Raw genomic sequence first — 19,312 nt, forward strand, 5'->3', positions numbered from 1 at the left:
TTTAGGTTTGCATGTGATGGATTGCACAATTCAATCAATAATACAAGATAATTTATTCAGGAATAGGTTGTTTTCATGCACAGTTGTGACAGCCTCTCACTGATGAAGAAGATGTTGCTGACAACTGTACTATTTTTCTAATGTGGTCAGGAGTTGGACTTAAGCATGAAGGACAACGTATTGTGTACTTACTCCCAAACCCCAGTGTGTTTATAATTGTCCTTCCTATATAAAATTTAGTTTAATACTAACTCTATTTTTGTCTTTGCAGTTTCTCCAAATTGTGTCTTCAATGGCAAAAAGTTCTCAGAAGGAGAGGTATACCGCATGGACCCCTGCTGGCTGTGTCAGTGCCGCGGAGGAATCTCCTTCTGCTCCAAAGCCGAGTGTGGTGAGCTGGACTGTGAAAAGTTCTACATTCCAGAGGGCGAGTGCTGCCCCGTTTGCATAGGTACACACACCCAAGCCATTCTTTCACTGAAATGTGTCAATTTAGTTCAAGATTTTGCTGAACCATCACATTATTCTAATGAAAGAGCCCAAGGCCCTTTTCTAAATTAATGTTGGTATTTTTGAAAAATGCTGATTTTCTGCTCTGTTTGCACCACCAGTTCACCTTCAGTTTTTAGTGAGAACAAACCCTGAGACTTTCAAAAAGGCTTTGCAAAATAGCAAACTTTGAAAACCGGATTTACAGTGATAACCAAATGTTTTGGTTTTTGATCTGAAAAACTGAGATTTTGTAGAGCAATTTCTGTTAGTGACATATCCACGTAAACTGGACATCTACAGATAAATAAAATTATGACACAGATGCCCACTTCTTAGGGCACTACTTTTCCAATTTTCTTTCACATCTATTGTGGTTTCCCCTGACTATTTTTGTTAAACCTTATGAGCAAGTTCAGAAAGTTACATAAGAAAATAAAATGTAAGTACATTTAAAGAACATAAGCTACAATTGATCTTTCAGATCTCTTTCCTATCACTGCTTTAGCCATGCTCATGATCTTCTTTTGAATTTTAATTTCTGTTCAAGATCTTGGGCAGGTCTAATTTGTGAGGCATGCACTCAAAGCCAGGTAGGCAGCTTTGCTATGTCAGTTTGGCTTAGGAAAAGAAAAGGTCTTGCAGTGCATCTGGCAACCACATTATAGTCAGTCAGGAGCCTGTGGACAGAGATTGCAGCCAACATTGGCCTCTGCCAGCATACCTACAGTTAATCAAATGCATGAGAAAGGATAGAAGGCAAAAGTTGGAGCGTTGGAGGATCACCTTGAAATGTGGAGTCTTTTGGATGATTTGAATGCTGCTCTAACAGAAAATCAATTTGACTTAAAATCAAATAAAGGCTATCAATACATAAATAAACAAAAACCTTTGAATGATTAATCACACAATGCTCTTTTAGAACACCCTGTATGACAGTGGTGTCCAAACTTTTTGCCATGAGGGCCAAAGCCCTTGAGGGCCACAAATATTCGTATATTTTTATAACATTATTAAAACGAAAGTTTTGTACCTTTTCTTTACTCTGCTCAATATCATACTAAAAAAATGTCTCATTTGAAAAGTGAGATTTGCTTTTGAGAAAACCTAGGTTATTTGTGGCTCTAGTTGCACCATAATTAATGGGAATACATTTTTTGCACCTAATATTTTTTTAAGAAGATGTGATTTATAAAATATGTTGCCCTGAAAAATGAAAAAGTGTAAATGAAATGCCTGTATGCCAGTTTTGTTCCATTCTAGAAGTTTGCTTGGGGGGGTGCACCCAAAGTTTTACAGCGAACCATAAATGGCCAGTAGGCCGCACTTTGAACACATCTGCTGTATGACTAAGAAGTAAAAATTAAATTGTTAGTAGCTAAAGTCTGTGAGAGATTAGCTAATGTAAAACAGGCTTTTGATAATATTTAAAATGAAGACCAATTTATTGCTTTAGCCATGCTCATGATCTTAATAAACTGTCTTATTTTAGAAGTTAGCATGGCTAGTGCTGTTATTAGCAGTTTGTATAGCTTTGATGCCTTTCTGTAAGAAGATCCTGAATTTGAGTCCTGGCCTGGGGTCTTTTTGCATTGAATTTGCCCAGTCTTCTCTTACAGGCATTGATTCTGTCTGAACCTAAAAAATACACATAGTAGGATAATTGGTGTCTCTAACTTGCCCTTAGGAGTGATTGTGTGTGTGCAGGGTTGTTTTTCCTGTGGCCCTGTGTTGACCTGTGATAGACTGGCAACCTGTGCAGAGTGTATCCCCCTCTCTAGCCCAATGACCATTGAAGAAAGGTACCAGCACCCATATCCCCTGCCGCAACCGTGCAAGGATAAACGGGTATAAACAATAGATGGATAGTTAGCGATGCCAGCATGACTAAAACAGCAGTTTGATCAAACACCAAGACTGCAGTTTGTTGATCTCTCTTGCTGTCTCAAAAGTTGAATGAACCACAGACGTGTTCCAACAATTCTTCTGACTTCATTTGCTTTCAGTGCAAAAGTAAACATCAATATTTTTGTTAACGCAGAACTGGTACACTTTATGAAGGCATTAGGTATACATTGAGTGAATAAAAATCAGCTTAGGCCAATCTCAGTCTACTGAATGGGATTTTAGCAATCACAATTTCAGTATTGCTCTTGTACACCGTAAACTGCTACCTTTATGTCTTTCATACTCACACATTAAACTTTTTTTTTCATAAAAAACAGAAATATCCATGGTTTTAGATTTACATACATTAAGATTGTGCCTAAGATGTTTAAAAATGGCAAATAAAAGCAAGGTTAAGAGCTTGCCTTCACTGTCATCCATTACTTAAAAGTGAGCAGAATAACTCATCAGGTTAACTGTAAAACTGTCGCAAAACTTTATGGCTTCTACTCAAGGTTAATGAATAAATCTACAAAAGCACTTTCTTTTCTTCAGCGAGACAATTGATATATTAGAAGTCTGGCTTGGCCTTTGACCGGGGGCCTTGGGGATTCACAACTAAGATTTGAACAAAGAAGTTGTAGTATTTGCCAAAAACTAGAGTGGATTCTGTAGGGACTAGATATTGTGAAACTTTAAAGCCTGTCTGTGTTGCACTTTAGAAAACCTTACTTGTAATAACATAGCTGTACCGCAAACATTTAAGCTCATGTTTATATTTCCCAAATTCAAGAGTGCTTTGTCGTTGGCTCTTGTTCAAACGAAAGTCTCAGTATCTTATTGACTTCCGGGGGACTCCCTGCTTTTTACTGTCTGCATCAGCTGCAGACGAGAATGGAGAATCAACTCTGAAAATGGTTTTATTTTGACACCCAAGTAAACTAAAAACACAGCTTCACAAAACAAAAGTACATAAAATGTTCCTTTCTTACTTTACTTTTGTACCAGAAGGTATAATGGATGTGTATTTTTCTTCCTCAGATGTTGAGTTGATGTCGATGGACAGCACTAAGGCTAGTTGCTGGGTGAATAACAAACTCCGAACCCACGAGGAACAGTGGAAAGAAGACGACTGCACATTCTGTCAGTGTGTGGATGGGGATCCACACTGTACAGCCATGGCCTGCAAACAGAGTTGCCAGAACCCTGTAAAAATTCCTGGAGAATGCTGTCCCTTCTGCGAAGGTATCTGAGGGCTTTCCAACCAAGCATCCTGTCGTATTTATTAAGTTTAATAGACAGCCAAATTCTCTGAGCTACACATTAACCCACATACCACACGGGTAAGGCTCTTGTGGCCCTGCAGCTTTACTACAAAGAATATATCGGCATGGGCTCATTAAAGGGGAGGCCATAGTGCATTCTTCAAGCTGTAGGGTTCTTTGTATTTCTTTATTGCCCTTGCCCACCAAAATGAGACCCACCTGTGTGGATGAGGTTACGGCATGCTTTCAAAGCAGGAGGCTACATAATTGAGGTTGATCTTTTCTTTCTTTGTAAAATTAATTACAGCTCGACGAGCCACTCCTCCTACAGAATGTCCCAAGAACGGTTCAGTTGTTCTATTTTTATTTATAATGCAGATTTACAGTAAAGTTGGCTCAAACACAAGACAGTCTGGAGCCATGCGTGAATTTGCATTAAGCCCCCGGGGATGCTTTTTCATCTAAACTGGCAGACTGAAGCTTCTGCGAGTGCCAGACACATTAAACTTATTAATGGGAGGCCACTAAGTAACACACAGACGTACCATCCCATCTTAGAGTGTAACCTACCTTACTGTAGTGTAATTGCTCTGCAGTTATCTGTAATTGCTGTTTAGAGCATTGTAAATGTGCAAATAGGTAGCTATCATAGATGGAAAGAAAGATTAGATGTTGCACCAGAGGGGGTTTAAACAAATGCTCATTTATGTTTGATAAAGTTATATTTTTATGTCATAATACTATGTCTGTCACTGTTCTTTCATTTTGCAGAGCCATCCTATGAAACAGTTAGCCCATTGCTGTGTCCACCATTGGAAAATTGCTCCCTTTCAGGGATTGAATGCCCCTATGGCTTCCAACAAGACCACAATGGGTGCCTCCTCTGCCAGTGTCTCAACAGTAAGTTTTACCTTTGGTTTGAAATCTCAAGGAATTGATTTTAGTGTAATAAACATCTGATATAAACATTTATCATTTTCTTGTTGAAAATGATAAATGCTCCGCTCTGTCAGCGGAATCTTCATGTGCACAGCCAAATAGCACACTATGTCTTTGCTTTTCTGAAGCTTTATAAGATGACCTTTCTAATTCAACTCTTTCAGATGACTCCTGTCCTGACTTGGGAAAGTACTGTTCTCTGCAATGTCCATCGGGATATGAGAAGGATGATTTGGGCTGCGAGGTGTGTGAGTGCAGCATCCCCACTCCCAAGTGCCGAACCCTGACCTGCACAAAGACCTGCCCTTATGGATATGTGTATGTTCACCTGATTACCCAATGGGTTTCTCATCACTCAAATCCAGTTATTCTCATCTGTCTAAACATCTGTTTAAACAGGCCCAGGGTTTCAGCCTGTTTAAAGTCATCTGTTTCTGTTGACTCTGCAGGTTGTTTTGTACCTTCACTATTTTGTGGTTTCGTATTGTTTTGTACCTGAAAACTTTGACCCGACAATGCATCAGATTGTATCTGCCAGAAGCACGTTTCGCAACTGTTTTGACAATTGATAACTACTAATGAGCAGCTAATAAAGACTAAGCCCCTGCAACTTGTAATCTGCTGAAAGCACTTTATGCAGCTAAAATGTTGACTGTTATGCTTTCCCTTGATTAAATGAGAAACAATTTTAATGCATATTTTACTGATTATGTCAGTGCCTGCATTGTGTTAATGAGCCAGATTTGTCCAGCTGACTGAATCAGTTTTAACTTAATCCTAATTTATTCATATCTAATCATGTAGACATTATCTAAATTATTAAAATTGGAGGCATATAAATTGTATGCAATACATTTATTAGATTAATTAATTCATTAGATAAATACAAGTAATTTGTAAGTCACATAGAATAACTATCAATTAAATCAAACTAAATCATAGATCATTTCTTTTTTTGCATAATATGTCATTCAGATTAACTGAGGGGGAGTCACTCCAAGCAGGCCTTATTGTCAAGTACAGGAAGTTGACAGAAAATGAATGGAAAAGACCCTAAGTTGCAATGTTACACAGAAGTCCAGTATTCTAACTAAAACTCATATGAAAGCAATGAGCAAATCCATAAGTTCAAAACTTACGGGTATTGAACTTCAGAAATTTTTATTTTCTTTATCGGGGTGTGGGAGAGGACTTCATCAATTTTTTTAAGAACCATGTTAATCAAATGCTTTATGTGTTTTAGACCTGTCACCTCTTGTGTGCACAGTAAATTGCTGTGTTTATATAATCAGTTGAGTGCTTATTGAATCTTATCGAGCATTACCTTGCAGGCTGTGCTTGCTCATTAGTCAGTATGTCAGCAGCTATTTGGCATCTGCGATCAAAGCACCCATCTACCTTGGTGGCCATTCCCAGGATTCTGAATCTGTGAATGAGTGTGTCTCTTTTTGAGTGTGATTATGTTTCTGTGGGGTCCACGTTAGCCTTTCAGCTCCCTGCAACTCTTTCCCCTCCTAATCCCATTTAGCCCAATCAAACATCTGGGAGCGCTCTGTGCCAGTATGCTTAGTCCCCAGGCACTAGTCTTATTTCATAAATCATCATCCTGTCTCAATGCAACGATCAAAATTGCATCAGGACTAAAGACAACTACAAGAAACGTATACAGTCTTGATACTTCTAATATCCAGCCTTGCATCCGGGAGCTATGGCTGAAGACAGGCCTAATATAGTTGCAAAGAAAGGAAGAAAGTATGAGAAGGATCCTGTGGGGGCAGAAAGAAGAGCAGGAAGTCTTTGTTTTATCCTTCCTAAGCAGCTGTTTGTGTCTTGCCTTAGAGGTCTGAAATCCTCTGAGAGCCTGTGTGTCTCACAGTGCAGATTTGTCCTCTCACACTCCTGATTGTAGTTACCATGAAGCAAAACAAAAACCAAGTTATAATGATCACTTGATGACATCCTCTGAGTTTTTTGGTGTTCAAATCCAAACTAGGAGAAAAACAAACCCTGGAAAATGGATTAGGCGTGTTTTGAAGAATTTCCTCTAGAATTACCAGTTTATATAAAGTTCTTTGCACTAGCCTTTTTTTGTACTTTATGAACTTTTTCATATGTTGTAAGATGAACAACCACAAACTTCAAAGTATTTTACTTGGATCCGAGGTGAGAGACTAACACAAATTTGACTCGTTGTGTTTCTTTTGGCAAAAACAAGTTATGTATCCATTTATTTTCACTTCAAAGTTATGAACTAATTTCTGATTGTCATAAGAACATCCAATAAATTATATTGAAACTTGTGGCAGTAATGTGATTAAAAAAACTTTTAGATTTGTGAATACTTATGCAGAAAGCATCCAGAAAGTCGAATCAGAGACTGAAGATGTGTAATTTATCCTTCTTAGTTAAAAATGTCAACATTGTGAACACAGACTATGAATGGCTTTTTTTCCAGACATTACATTAGAAATTCTGCTGAGCCAGCAGTCTATTAATAAGCTTCCCCCCCATCCCCCTCCCCAGTGTCTCCCCAAGAACCTCTATCCCCTCTGGAGCCCAAAGACTTGCTTTGCATTCCACATGCCATCTTTAAACAAAGCCTTGCTATAAGGTTGCCACACTCTCGCTCAGTATTTGTACAGAGAGGCGCTGGCTGGCCACTCACAGTGTTGTTTCTATCACTCTTATTGCTGTTTCAGCATGAATTGAGTCTTCAGTTTGCTGAGCCTGAGATTTGCATCCACTTTATGCAGTGCATTATAGATTTTGGAGTCTGTTTAATTTCAGCAGATGAAGATTAATGGTGTCATTATTTGGGTTTAATGAAATAGCATAAGAATCAAAATAAAAAAATTATAGCTACAGAGAAAAATAAAGAGGAAAGCTGAGTGAATGGTAAAGAGGTGGATACAGTTTATTCTTTTATCTGTGATTTGATAAAATCAAGCTGTATCCCATCCATGTTTATTGGGCAGATAATAGAATCCAACTGTTTCCAGCTTCTGCATTTCATTCTGCTTCTCAGTCTGCATGAAATCTATACTTATAACTTTCCATTCAAGTAAAACTGTATATTATCAGGTTGGCCATCGGAAGCCCCCTTCTTCCACCATCTTTTTCTGTAACATCAACAACAATGTTTTAAAATCTACCCTAACTCTTACCAGTCCACTGCTCACTAAGACTTTTATATACCAACTGGAGATTCTGGGGCAATACAGATGGCAACAGGCAGAATTGAAAGCATCTGAATTGGCTTTGAAGTGCCCCTTTCAGAGTCTTTAGAACTGGTATGATATTCAAACCACAAGCAACTCATATGTTGAACTTTTATTTGACATTCTCCAAAGAAACCAGTATAAAGAAAGAAAAACTGGTCCAGATGTTGATTATTCGTGACTTTAGAAAACTTCTTTCAATGTGTCACAAGGCCATGTTTCTTCACAGATCTTGAAGAAATCCAGTCTTTGAAACAATTATGTGGGACATCATAGCTTATTTGCCATTGTAGTAACAGACTTTTGATCACATGTGCTTCAATGTGTGTCTCACCCCGCAGGAGGAACAAACATGGCTGTGAAATGTGTCGTTGTGTGAAATGTCCTCCCTTCACCTGCGACAAGTACTGTAGCAATGGCTATCGACAGAACAGGAAGGGCTGCAACATCTGCATGTGCAAAGGTATTAAAGTAACCTTTCAGTACCGAATCTAATCTCAGCACTGATAAAAACAGAACATCTCCAAGTTTTAGCACACCAGAAGTTATAACAGAAATGCAAAATAAGCTAACTTGGAGTCATCATATATTTAGTTTTCTGGGTTCTACTGCATCTAGATTGTTTTCATTCAACTGATGATTTATTTAAATAAGATAAATTACTGGGTCTTTTAAAGGCAAATGTAGATGTAGGGATATTTGATTAGTAGTCTCTGCTAAAACCATCTCATTTACCGTAAGATCAACATGAATAGGAAATAAGTGAAGTGCTACATTGATGCTGGATTACATTTCATGCTATGTGTTTATTTTTCCAATTTAGGCATATTACAAATATTTAATCTCCTGGTTTTCTTGAATAGTGGGAACAGCAGTTCCTTTCTACAAACACAAACAAAAACTCAACAACATCTTCTGTAAATAATCCTCTGTTTACCTGAGTTAAAAATTCTGAATGAGCTTCTGTTTTAGATTTGGGAGATGTAAAGGAAAGAGAAAACATTTTTGGAAGCCTGTTTAAATTTATTGATGTTTTTCAGATCTAAAATCTAAATGAATAGTCCTGTAAGCATCTGCCTAAGTTGAACAGTTCACAGATTGTTTCAGACTTTAAAAGCTGTGTTGTGACAACTTGGCAATTTCTTACTCTTAACAAGGTCTTTGGGTGCATTTGAACAATCTTATACTCAAGGCAGTGTCTAACTGAGTGAAATGACTTAGAAGCAACTATGTGGCTGTCAGTAAGAACATTTTTTTCTCTAAGTGAAAAGAAAATGAACTGCTTGGATGTTTTTCTCTTTCAAGATCAAAAAGGTCATACTTTCTGTATATCATGACTGTGTATATTTGTGTTTCTAGAAGTTGACCAAGTTCCAAGCACGACCGTCCCAGCCATTATGCCCAGTTTCTGCCTCACTTCCAATGGTCGCAGATATGAGGAGGGTGACAGCTGGCACGACGGCTGCCGTGACTGCTACTGCCTCTCTGGACGGGAGATGTGTGTGCTCATATCATGCCCCATGCCCAGCTGCTCTCATCCTGTTGTCAAGTCTGACCAATGCTGTCCTACATGTGAAGGTAAGGCTTCACTGTGAGAAACATTCCCATGTCTCTGCTTTATGAAAATGTCTTGTTGCAATAAATGCAACATAAGATTAGATATTGAGCTTGCACTGGCAGCAAAGTCAATGTAAGTTTTTAGTTGTCCAAAATCAAATCAAGTCAACTATGTTTCCATCAAGCAAGTTGCACCAAAATATCTATTATTTTGTTGCTACACAGCAAGAAAATAATAGATAGGAGCAGTTAAAAAGAAAAAAAGGAAGATAGGGTTAGAAAACATGAATAAAATAATTAATTAGCTTCAAAAGAAGCAAAGTAAAGCAAATAGAAATAGTTAAAATATCAAGAGTAGAGTTTATGACCAATTAGCCAAATTAGGTCTTGACATCACTAAGCAACATCTGCTGACTATTGGAACAGCCAACGGCAGAGTTGGCACTAGTGTCCATCTTCATTGTAAATAATCATCCACTTCTGTGCAAATAACCATCCCAATGTGGCCACAGTTCAAATATACATAAAACAAATGAAGTAATAAACTTCTATGTCTCTTTTAAGATCAGAGTTGCAGTATTGGCTGCTTGTAGCCTCATCTAAAAAAAATATAAACAATCACTACTGAAGCCAGAAACATACACTTGGTTTGGAACACAGATACACACATAACATGTGTCTTTTTATTCCGATAACAGTCTTACAAGAGACACTGTGATAAGAGAGGAACTGTTTGATGAAAGTCTTTCCTTTCCAACAACATAGCACAATTTGCTTGGTGTGGTCACACTAACAGCAGTTGTACCTAAACACTTTCCTCATCTGGTAATAACATATCATAATTCAACTCTTAGATTTTAAACTTCATGGCCTCTCAATTCGGCACAGTCACACTCTCTATGTGTTTTTTTGGAACTGGAAGGCTCACTGATCCACACCCACACTTTTATATCCACAACTCTCCCACTTGTAAGGGATATTTATAGAGGGGTGACTCAGCTGGCTGTTCAAATATTTAGAAATGAAAGACTGTCTTCTACTTTCTGCTAAGCACCCTTTTTAGTCAGGGGACAACAGTCTAACTCTTTGCAGATGTGCTCTGCTCTGCGAGACACTAAAGATGTTTTGAGCTAAGTGTGTGAAAAAACAGACTTCTGTACCGTGCCAGAGGCTTCTTTTTATTAGACGGTGATCTGCACTTATCGCCTCTGACCTTCATCGTGTCAAGATATTGCTAAAATGTAACTGATTGATCATGATTAAATCAAGCTGTAATTTACTCTTTATGTCAGATTTGATGATTACTGATGTTTGTGAATATAAATGATGTTTATGAATATAAATACATATATTCATATTCATAATTATGAATACAGTTGTCAATGATTAGAAATCAGGCAAAATTCCTCAAAACTCCTTTTTATTTAAGAAAAGTAAGCAAAGGTATCTTCATCATTAGTCAAATTAATTAACAAAACTATTACATCAATAGGATTACACAACATATTTTTTCCTCCCTAATTTTTTTAACTAGAGTGAGAGCTTAAAAATATAAACAATCATTTTAACACAATTCACTCAGGAGATTCACAAAGCAGTGGATTCATCAGAGGTTGTTATGGCTAACTCCGGTCAGCTTTCACATATTTCCTCAAGCTTGTTGTTTTCTACCATCATCAGCACATATTTGTCAAATTATTTAGATTGACAGCGAAGAAAGATATGATGTCTTCTGTGCATATGTGCAAATTGAGTCTTTTTATACCCTGCAGTTAATATTAGTTGTGTGTTTACTACTATCTCCCGAGGTGCATCGGGAGTGGGACCCCATTCCTCGGGAATGGGGACTTGATAAATTTCAACTCCCCATTCCAAGTCAGGACCTTTCAGAGGATTTTTAGCTGAAACAAAGAAGTGTAGATATCAGAACAAATGAGTATCTGAAAGAGGCTTGAAATAGTCCAGCCAAGCTATTTTCAAGGTAGTTGGGGGAGACAGTTAAAAGTTTGTTAAAGGTCAGACATAAGGTGTTTGTGGTAACTACAGAAAACAAGAGAAACAAATTGTTCCTTTTCTCCATTAGATGAGTCCGGCAGTGGCCAGCCTGATGGGATGGACATGGTGGTGTGCAGAGCACCTGGAGGGGAATTTTATGTGGAAGGGGAAACCTGGAACCTGGATGAGTGCACGCGCTGCACCTGCAGGAAGGGACGTGTCCTGTGCGACACGGAAGTTTGTCCCCCAGCGCTTTGCCAGACACCCATCAGAAACAAGGACACCTGTTGCCATATGTGCCCAGGTAATAAAAAAAGGGAAAGGAGGGGTTCCCTTCAGGAAAACAACAAGGTTGAACAGCTTTAGGAAGGGCCATGTGAAGCAGGTCAGGGTTGTTTAAAGCTGCTGTTGATGTGCTATCAGCATGTGGTTTTGTAGGGTCTTGCATGTTGCTCTTTGTGGCCAGTTTTATGTCAAGCACAGAGGCCCATAAAGAAACCAGCAAAGACCGGTTGCATTTACGTAGAGCTCCTCCAGGCAAGAAGTACAACATGTGGACTGCTTTCACCCAGCGGCCCACATCAGAGACTCGTCTAACTGTCTGATTGCTGATGGGACAAGACTGTAATCTTTCTGCATCTGTACCACTCCAGTGCTGAGGCAAACGTAATACCACATGCACATTTTATTTACAACTGAAGCCAAACATTTCAGAATGTCTCACACATTTATAAACTTACAAACAACATTTCCCATGCACTCCCAAGAATGAGGCCCACAAATCATCTATGCATGACTGCATCTGAAAGCTGCTCCTCGAGAATGCCGGCCTGCCTTATCCCTGCATCTACGCCCACAAAAATGGACTGTCAGAGGCCTCGCTTTGATAAATGTATGGGCCTGGTCACCAGGAATGTGAGAATAATACACATCTCACCGATAAGCCTTGTAATGGATGTATACAGTGGCGTCTGTACATACTGACTGAGTCCCCCGCAGTATGGTCATTAAAAGGCCATAGATCTCAGCCCTGCAGTCTTGTCAAAAATGGAGATAAGATTTTGGGCTTAAGTGACAGCTGCCAAAGAGAGTCACCTGGAAAGCTGTTGTTATGGCTCTGTAACCCTTGCGGATTGAAATGTTAAACATCACAGGTCACTTAGAAGATGAGCTATCAATTAGGCAATGTATCAATTAAGCAATGCATGGCATTCCCCATTACACATATGTCTGGCTTTACTTAAGTGATGTACAGTAAGTGGCTCTAATGTGATAGGCTTCTGCAGTGTTTCATTATTGACTAGATTTACATGTGTCCACCGGCAGAAGAGACAGAGAGCAACTTGCTGCCAGTGAACAGCAGCCAACAGGAGTTCTGCATAACCGCCGAAGGAGACATGCTGCAAGCCGGGGACTCCTGGAAGGCCAACGCCTGCACAAGCTGCACGTGCAACAATGGCACTATTCAGTGTTTCTCCCAACACTGTCCGGCAGCCAGCTGCAGGGTACCAGTTTTACTCAAGGGCCAGTGCTGCCCACATTGTCTCGGTACGTTTTTGGGTGGGTGTCGAGAAAAATATTGATGGGAGAAAGCTGCCTTTTGTGCTGGGAAGTTATCCTTAGTTGAAACAGTATTTTGTTTAGTTGGCACATTTGAAATTATGCACAGTGCCTTGAAAATGTTGTCATGGATGTTGAACCTTTTCACATTTTGTCCTTGCAAACAAGAATGGATTTTTTAGGGGGATTTTATTCGAGACCAATACAAAATAGCACACAACACTGAGGTGGATTTTACAAATAAAAGAGTGGTGTGCATATATCCCTCTCTTACACCGATTCTCCTTATAAAATCCAGTGGTACCAGATTACTTTCCAAAATGCCAAATTAGAATATAGAAATAAAATGCACCATATATAATGTAAGCTCAGTATAAATACAACTGTTGTGACAGTTGTAAACAGCTTTAAAGTAAGGCTTGCATATAAAATAATATCCCAAGCTCTGAACATATCAGTCTGTTGTTCAAAAACAGAAAGAGAACAGCCCAGATCCCCCATGATAACTAAGAAGAAGCTACAGAGAGTCACAGCCCAGGTGGTAGAATTGGTCAACAGGTAATTATTAGTCAGTTGGTCCACAAATCAGACCCTTATAAAAAAAGTGGCAAGAAAAAAGCCAGTGTTTAATAAAAGCAATGAGAAGTGTTTTTTATATATATTATACAAGGCACATAGGGGACACAACAGACATCTGAAAGGAGGTGCTCTGGTCAGATGGTACAGAAATTGGTAGAAATCAAACACTGCACACCAACCTCAAAGCAAAAAATGGTGGTGGGGGCTTCATGCTGTGTCAGTAATATTCTTAAGTAGGGACAAAGAAGGTGTTCGGAGTTAACGAAAAAAGGGATAGTGCTAAATTAAAAGCAATACTGGAAGAAAACCGGTTGGAGCTACAATGTAGTGGTTAAGATCAAGGGTCGTATTCATGTGTAAGATGTACTCACAAATGCATTCCTCGCTTTTTATGTTTTTATTTATATAAAACATTGAAAACCGTGTACTAACTTCAGACACTTCACAGCCATCCACTTCTACATTCCAGTCTGTCATAAAATTCCCCAAAAAATACATTGATGCCTATAACAAAACACTGTTTTTCACTTTTGCAAAGCACTGTATCACTTCCCTCTACTTTTGAATGATGGTGTTAGTAATATTGGTTGTAATGTTATGAGTCATGGGGCTACTTGTCTAAAAAGAAGAGAACAAGATTCTGTGACCATTTGTTAGGTCCAGCCACTTAAACACTAAACAGGCAAACAGGATCACATAGAAAACATTCCATGTGCCAGACCCACACAGTCCACTCAGAACGAAAACATTCCTTGAGCATCCGCACATTCACACGTGCTTCCTGTTCCCTGGCTGCATTGGCCCATAACACTTTCGCCTGCTGGCATCACAGGAAGGCAAAGTCCCATGTCAGCTTTTCCTATAGAGGAAAAACTAAGCATACCCTCCTATTGTTCACCCCGACATGTAGCTGTTTTGTTATTTAGCCGATGGAAAACAGAGCTTTTAACATAATGTGCGCACAAAGCGTCCCAGTGGAAGTTCGGATGACAGATCCAATAAACACATCTTATCAGTTGAAACACCAGCGGGTGTAAACACTAACTCACTGCAGAACTCTGAAAATATTGGCATCTTGCTTCTGTCTGAACAGAATCAACAACATCAGCATCAGTGACTGTGTCCACCAGTAAACAAAAGGAAGTGGTCACCACCACATGGCAGAGTGGATCTTGGATTACAACTGTGACCATCCCACTTGTCACCGCTGATACAGGTAGCTGTCTGTTCTTCATCGTCCTCCAGTACTGATCCTGTCCTGTTAGCTATATGGCAACTTTGCCAAACTCTTCCTGCCAGTTTCTAAGAGTGTTTATGCTAATGTGGCCTGTTGGGAATGGCTTAATAAATGAGTGAAATGTATATAAAAACAAGAGTGATAAATGGATCTTGAGCTAAACATGATCCTTCCTGAGGGAGACAGGAGTCATTTTTCATTTTGAATGACTGGACCTACTTCTCTGCCCTAGAGTATATCATTAGTACAAGATGTTTTCAATTTAGGGTCAGTAAATGTTGACGTTACAGTGCAGAGTAAGTTTTCCATGGGATGAATACATCGGTTCCCAAGGAGTTTAAGTATTTTCCAGGTCTGGATAAATATGGAAAAAATAAGAGTATTTAAAAATATTTGTATTTCCGACATGTTGTTCTTATATACTGTAGATCCACTTTTCAATCAGATAATCTCTGCAAATGTCTGCCCTTCCATTCACCTATGCATATGTCAGTCAGTCCCTTTATTTATCTGTCCACCAGTGCATATATTTCCAACCTAAGGTTGATAATATTTTCTGTATATTTATAGGGAGCTTCTGTTTTTATACTTTAAGAAAGGAAAAAATTGACAGGGGCCCCCAGAAAGTGGAGCATTTAGGTATTTAGAAATGTGTAGAAATCCAGATCCATAAACGTCCTATGTCTTTTCTGTGTCACATAGACCAGCCACATTTGGGTGAGAACTACCCCAGCCATACGGAGATGGCTCTTGTTTACCAATCAGCTGCATGGATCCTTGCAGGACTCCTTTTGGCCATCATTATCTTTCTCATTGTGGCATTACTCATCAACAAGAAAAAGAAGTGGGTGCAGATGTCCTGCTACAGCGCACCAAAGAAGGTGAGCGATTATCCCCAAATTAATAGCCTGGTGACATGAGATGATTTTTGATTTGACTGGCTCTAACCAGTGAACAGTTTTTTGGAAACACAGCTTGATTGCAGCTACATTTAATTTGTAGCGTCAATCAGGTCACACTAACAAAAAGGCTCTTCAGTGTGGAAGGTGCTGCTGAGGAAAGGAGGTGGGAAAATTACTTTGGCTCATTTAGGTTGCGATAGAACAAAAGAGAGCACAACCTAGCAGATAACAGGAAGGCTGAAAAGAGTACAACAAAGTTCCCATTTATCAATTTGAGCTTTTTAGCTGTTGGTTTTGGAATATGCTGTTTTTGGAAATGTTGGCACTCATTTGGAAATCTCAAAGTTAAAGTAGGGGTTCTCTTTTTATAGAAAATTACATCGTCTGTGTTGTCTTTTATTATAGTTTTATTAAAGTTCTTAGAGAGAAATTGGAATCATACACAATCCAGTATGTACAGGTCGGAAATAGGACACAAAATAGGCAAAATATCTAACAAAGAAATGTTACTGTTGAGCTTAATTTCTGACTTTTCCTAGGAAGCATTTTCCCTGATTTTCCCGTTCCTGGCCCAGCCAGTACTAAAACTGTCACAGCTTAAGAATAAATGGTGTTTCCCTTTGCTCTTTGCTTTCAGATAGCAAAAGGTCGTGCCACCCATAAACCTTTAAATGAGCCTATAATGTCAAAATATCAAGTTATCTCTTTTTCTACAACAAGCAAGCACCAGTGACTATAAATCATGATGCTGTCACTGCAGGTCTACCAAATAATGACCTTAATGTGTTGTTTTCCCTTCTTCTCCCCCACAGACGGTCATCCTGAAGAAACATGTGAACAAAAATTCAGTCATCTACATGGAGCCCTCCAAGGAGAATAAGTTTCAGAATATGAAGAGCGACTGCGGCATCATCCACTTCTCTCCAGAGATAAGCTCACCTCCCTGCACGGAGAAGATGACCATTCCCAGGGCCAAACTGAGCATGGGCAGTGACTGGACGCCACGCTAAAAAGAAATTTATAACAGCAACGGAAGCAAAAGAAATTCCCATACTGCTCAGTTTATCCCACTTTTTCTTTTGTGTGAGAGATAAACTCAGCAAGAAGCATATGACCAATGCTGTTTTTTTATCATTCGCCGATTATCTTCGTAGTTTGGACGTTCGATTGAGCGACAAACTTATAGGGCAACGGACTAGTGGATGTATTAAGAATACAGCCAGTCTGGGTTGCAAGGAGGATCTAGAGAGACTCATCTGCCAGAATCAAACTCTTGTACTGTAAAACACTTGCTTCTTACTGTTTCATTTGAAACTGGAACTTTGCAGATGAAGAAGGAAGATAAAAAGCTTTAGGACAGGGGTTTGGGCTGTGGCATAAAGGGAACATTAAGAATGCTAACCCCCCCACAAAATGCAGCAGTGCATCGTGGATGTAACCATCGTTAGCAGGCCAGATTCAAACCCCTGCATTAGAATGTGTGGTTTTCATTTTAGTTATTGTATATTTTTACAGGATTTGTATCATATGTGGTCTTGTTTCTGTTTTGTTTCTTACTTTAGAGCCATTTTAAAGTTATGTTTATGCTATTTGGAACATTCCCACACACTTCACAAATAACAGTTTTGTCTAACTTCAAATGAGTGGAGCCATTCCTTTTTCAAAGAAAACCAGTTAAAGCAGCTGCAGTGCCTTGCTTAAGTATTCATATCCCTTGAACACATTTTGTCACATTACAATCTGAAAATGTATGCATTTTACTAATACTTTCTGTGATTGACCAACACAAAATATAAGGAATCTGAAGGGAAAGGAAATGTGATTTTCAGAATTTTTTACAAATAAAAGTCTGAAAGGTTTTGTAGAAAGACGTCTTCCTGTAGTTACAGCTTCAAGTCTTTTGGAGCATCACCAGATAAAGTCAAAAAATGTTGCCAATTGTATTTTGCAAAGAAGCTCTTGCGCTATCAAATTGCATGGAGAGCCAATTGGATTCTCATCCTATTTCTGCTACCACTACTTCTCACCGTAGGGATCTATCATACATAAAATTTATTGGCCAAAAGATTACATTTCGGTCTCACCTGACCAGAGCAACATTTTTCCATGTGCTTGCTGCATGACTCTACAAATCTCATAAATCTCTCTCATATTTATGACATTTGTGGAGTTCACAACTAAAAACTGTCCTGCCAAAACAATTATCCACATTTGTGACTCACTGAACCTATTTATTTTGTAGACAAGGTTAAATATACAAGTACACCACACCTTTCAGAATTTTATTCATAAATAAAATGAAAATGATGTTTCCTTTTGCTTCCACAGTTGTTTTCTTTTTCTTGTTGGTCTAACACATATAGTCCAGAAGAAACATTGAAATTTATGGCTTCAGTTTGACTCAATGTGAAAAAATTCAAGGGTATTAACTTTTCTGCAGACACAGGAGGTGAACTGAGTCTAAAACGTACCTTCCAGTCATCTTCTTTCAGCCAGAACTCTGTAACTCATTTGAAAGCTATTAGAAGTGAACCAGGCTGATGGATGTTCCTTCAAGTTGTTTCAGGTTATGACCAGACAAGTTAAAAAAATATATGGATCGGAAAGGAATGTCCATAACATTTCTTTCATTTATTTGCGGCAGAGCTGCTGTTTATACATGTCAGCAATTGCTTGGGATTATTATTTATAGAGCCTTAATTCTACAGCCTTAGTATTTTTTTACACACATTACTTTGGTTTTAATATTTAGCCAGTGTCAAGAAAAAAGTAGTATACACAAGGATAAAGAGTTTTGGATCATCCACTGTTTATATTCGGAGGAATAATGTGAAGTGTTGTCATTATAGGAGTTGAGAATGTGTAGGTGTTGATATGTAAAATTTCTGTGTTTTAAAGACACATCACTTTCCTCAGAGCCATCAAGGAAAAACAAAAATATCACTGTTCAAAATTCCTGAAGGAATAAAAGCCCCAATCAGGGACTATTTAGGTACACAGAGATGTTGAACCACTAGAGGTGAAGGTTCTGGACCTGCTTGGTCCGCACAAAGGACAGATTCCGAGAAGCATTGCAAAACAGTCTAGTTTTTGGATCAGAGTTGTCTCTTCTTTGCCAATATCCCAATTCTGAAACAGTTCCAATGCCAAAATAGGTCAGAAACCAATTTATTCTGAAGTGTTTGCAGTACATGTGTCTGTTTGAATCATAAGCTTTAAAACAAAGAAGCGGACCGTAAAAGCTTACACGTAAAACCTCTGTCCTATGTGTAAAAACGTAAATTCGTAGACGTAAGAGAATCTTATTTATTTTTTCACATAGCTTTATTTATTAATACTATAGTTTGAGATTTTTTTCTTTATTGAAAATAGCTTTAAGTAGCTAAATATAATGTACATTGTAGACTGTTTATCATTTCTCTTTGCTATATTCTCTACCTTATTTATTTCAGTGCTGCAAATCTTGTAAATATGTTTCTAGATTAGAAACTGTAACATTTATGCTTTTTATTTTAAAAAATAAATGTGTGAACCGGAGAGGCTTGTGCTGATAAACTTGGATTTCAAAAACATCAGTGATGTCATTCAAGATGGTGTTGGTTAGGGGTTTTGCTTCACTTGCATACCCACACACATCTGGTCCTAGACTTGTGCTACAAATGGGAATTCTTCTACTTTTAGTTC

The 19,312-nt window shown here is 38.5% G+C and overlaps 1 protein-coding gene across 3 annotated transcripts in view; it reads left to right on the forward strand.

The window, feature by feature from the left end:
* LOC116709088 (cysteine-rich motor neuron 1 protein) overlaps nt 1-19,200 on the forward strand; it is a 41,245-nt gene extending 22,045 nt beyond the window's left edge. For 2 of the 3 annotated variants that reach the window (XM_032547389.1, XM_032547391.1), the window contains 11 exons: nt 272-451; nt 3,418-3,621; nt 4,413-4,541; nt 4,745-4,898; nt 8,140-8,261; nt 9,158-9,376; nt 11,439-11,654; nt 12,677-12,898; nt 14,583-14,705; nt 15,429-15,607; nt 16,441-19,200. In XM_032547389.1, coding sequence (XP_032403280.1) covers nt 272-451; nt 3,418-3,621; nt 4,413-4,541; nt 4,745-4,898; nt 8,140-8,261; nt 9,158-9,376; nt 11,439-11,654; nt 12,677-12,898; nt 14,583-14,705; nt 15,429-15,607; nt 16,441-16,638 — 1,946 coding nt within the window. In that variant the 3' untranslated portion in view covers nt 16,639-19,200. The remainder of the gene's footprint in view (nt 1-271; nt 452-3,417; nt 3,622-4,412; nt 4,542-4,744; nt 4,899-8,139; nt 8,262-9,157; nt 9,377-11,438; nt 11,655-12,676; nt 12,899-14,582; nt 14,706-15,428; nt 15,608-16,440) is intronic. The other variant, XM_032547390.1, reaches the window with a different exon arrangement.
* Nucleotides 19,201-19,312: the final 112 nt, after the last annotated feature.

The sequence above is a fragment of the Xiphophorus hellerii genome, chromosome 19, assembly GCF_003331165.1.
Source record: "Xiphophorus hellerii strain 12219 chromosome 19, Xiphophorus_hellerii-4.1, whole genome shotgun sequence".
NCBI lineage: Eukaryota > Metazoa > Chordata > Actinopteri > Cyprinodontiformes > Poeciliidae > Xiphophorus > Xiphophorus hellerii.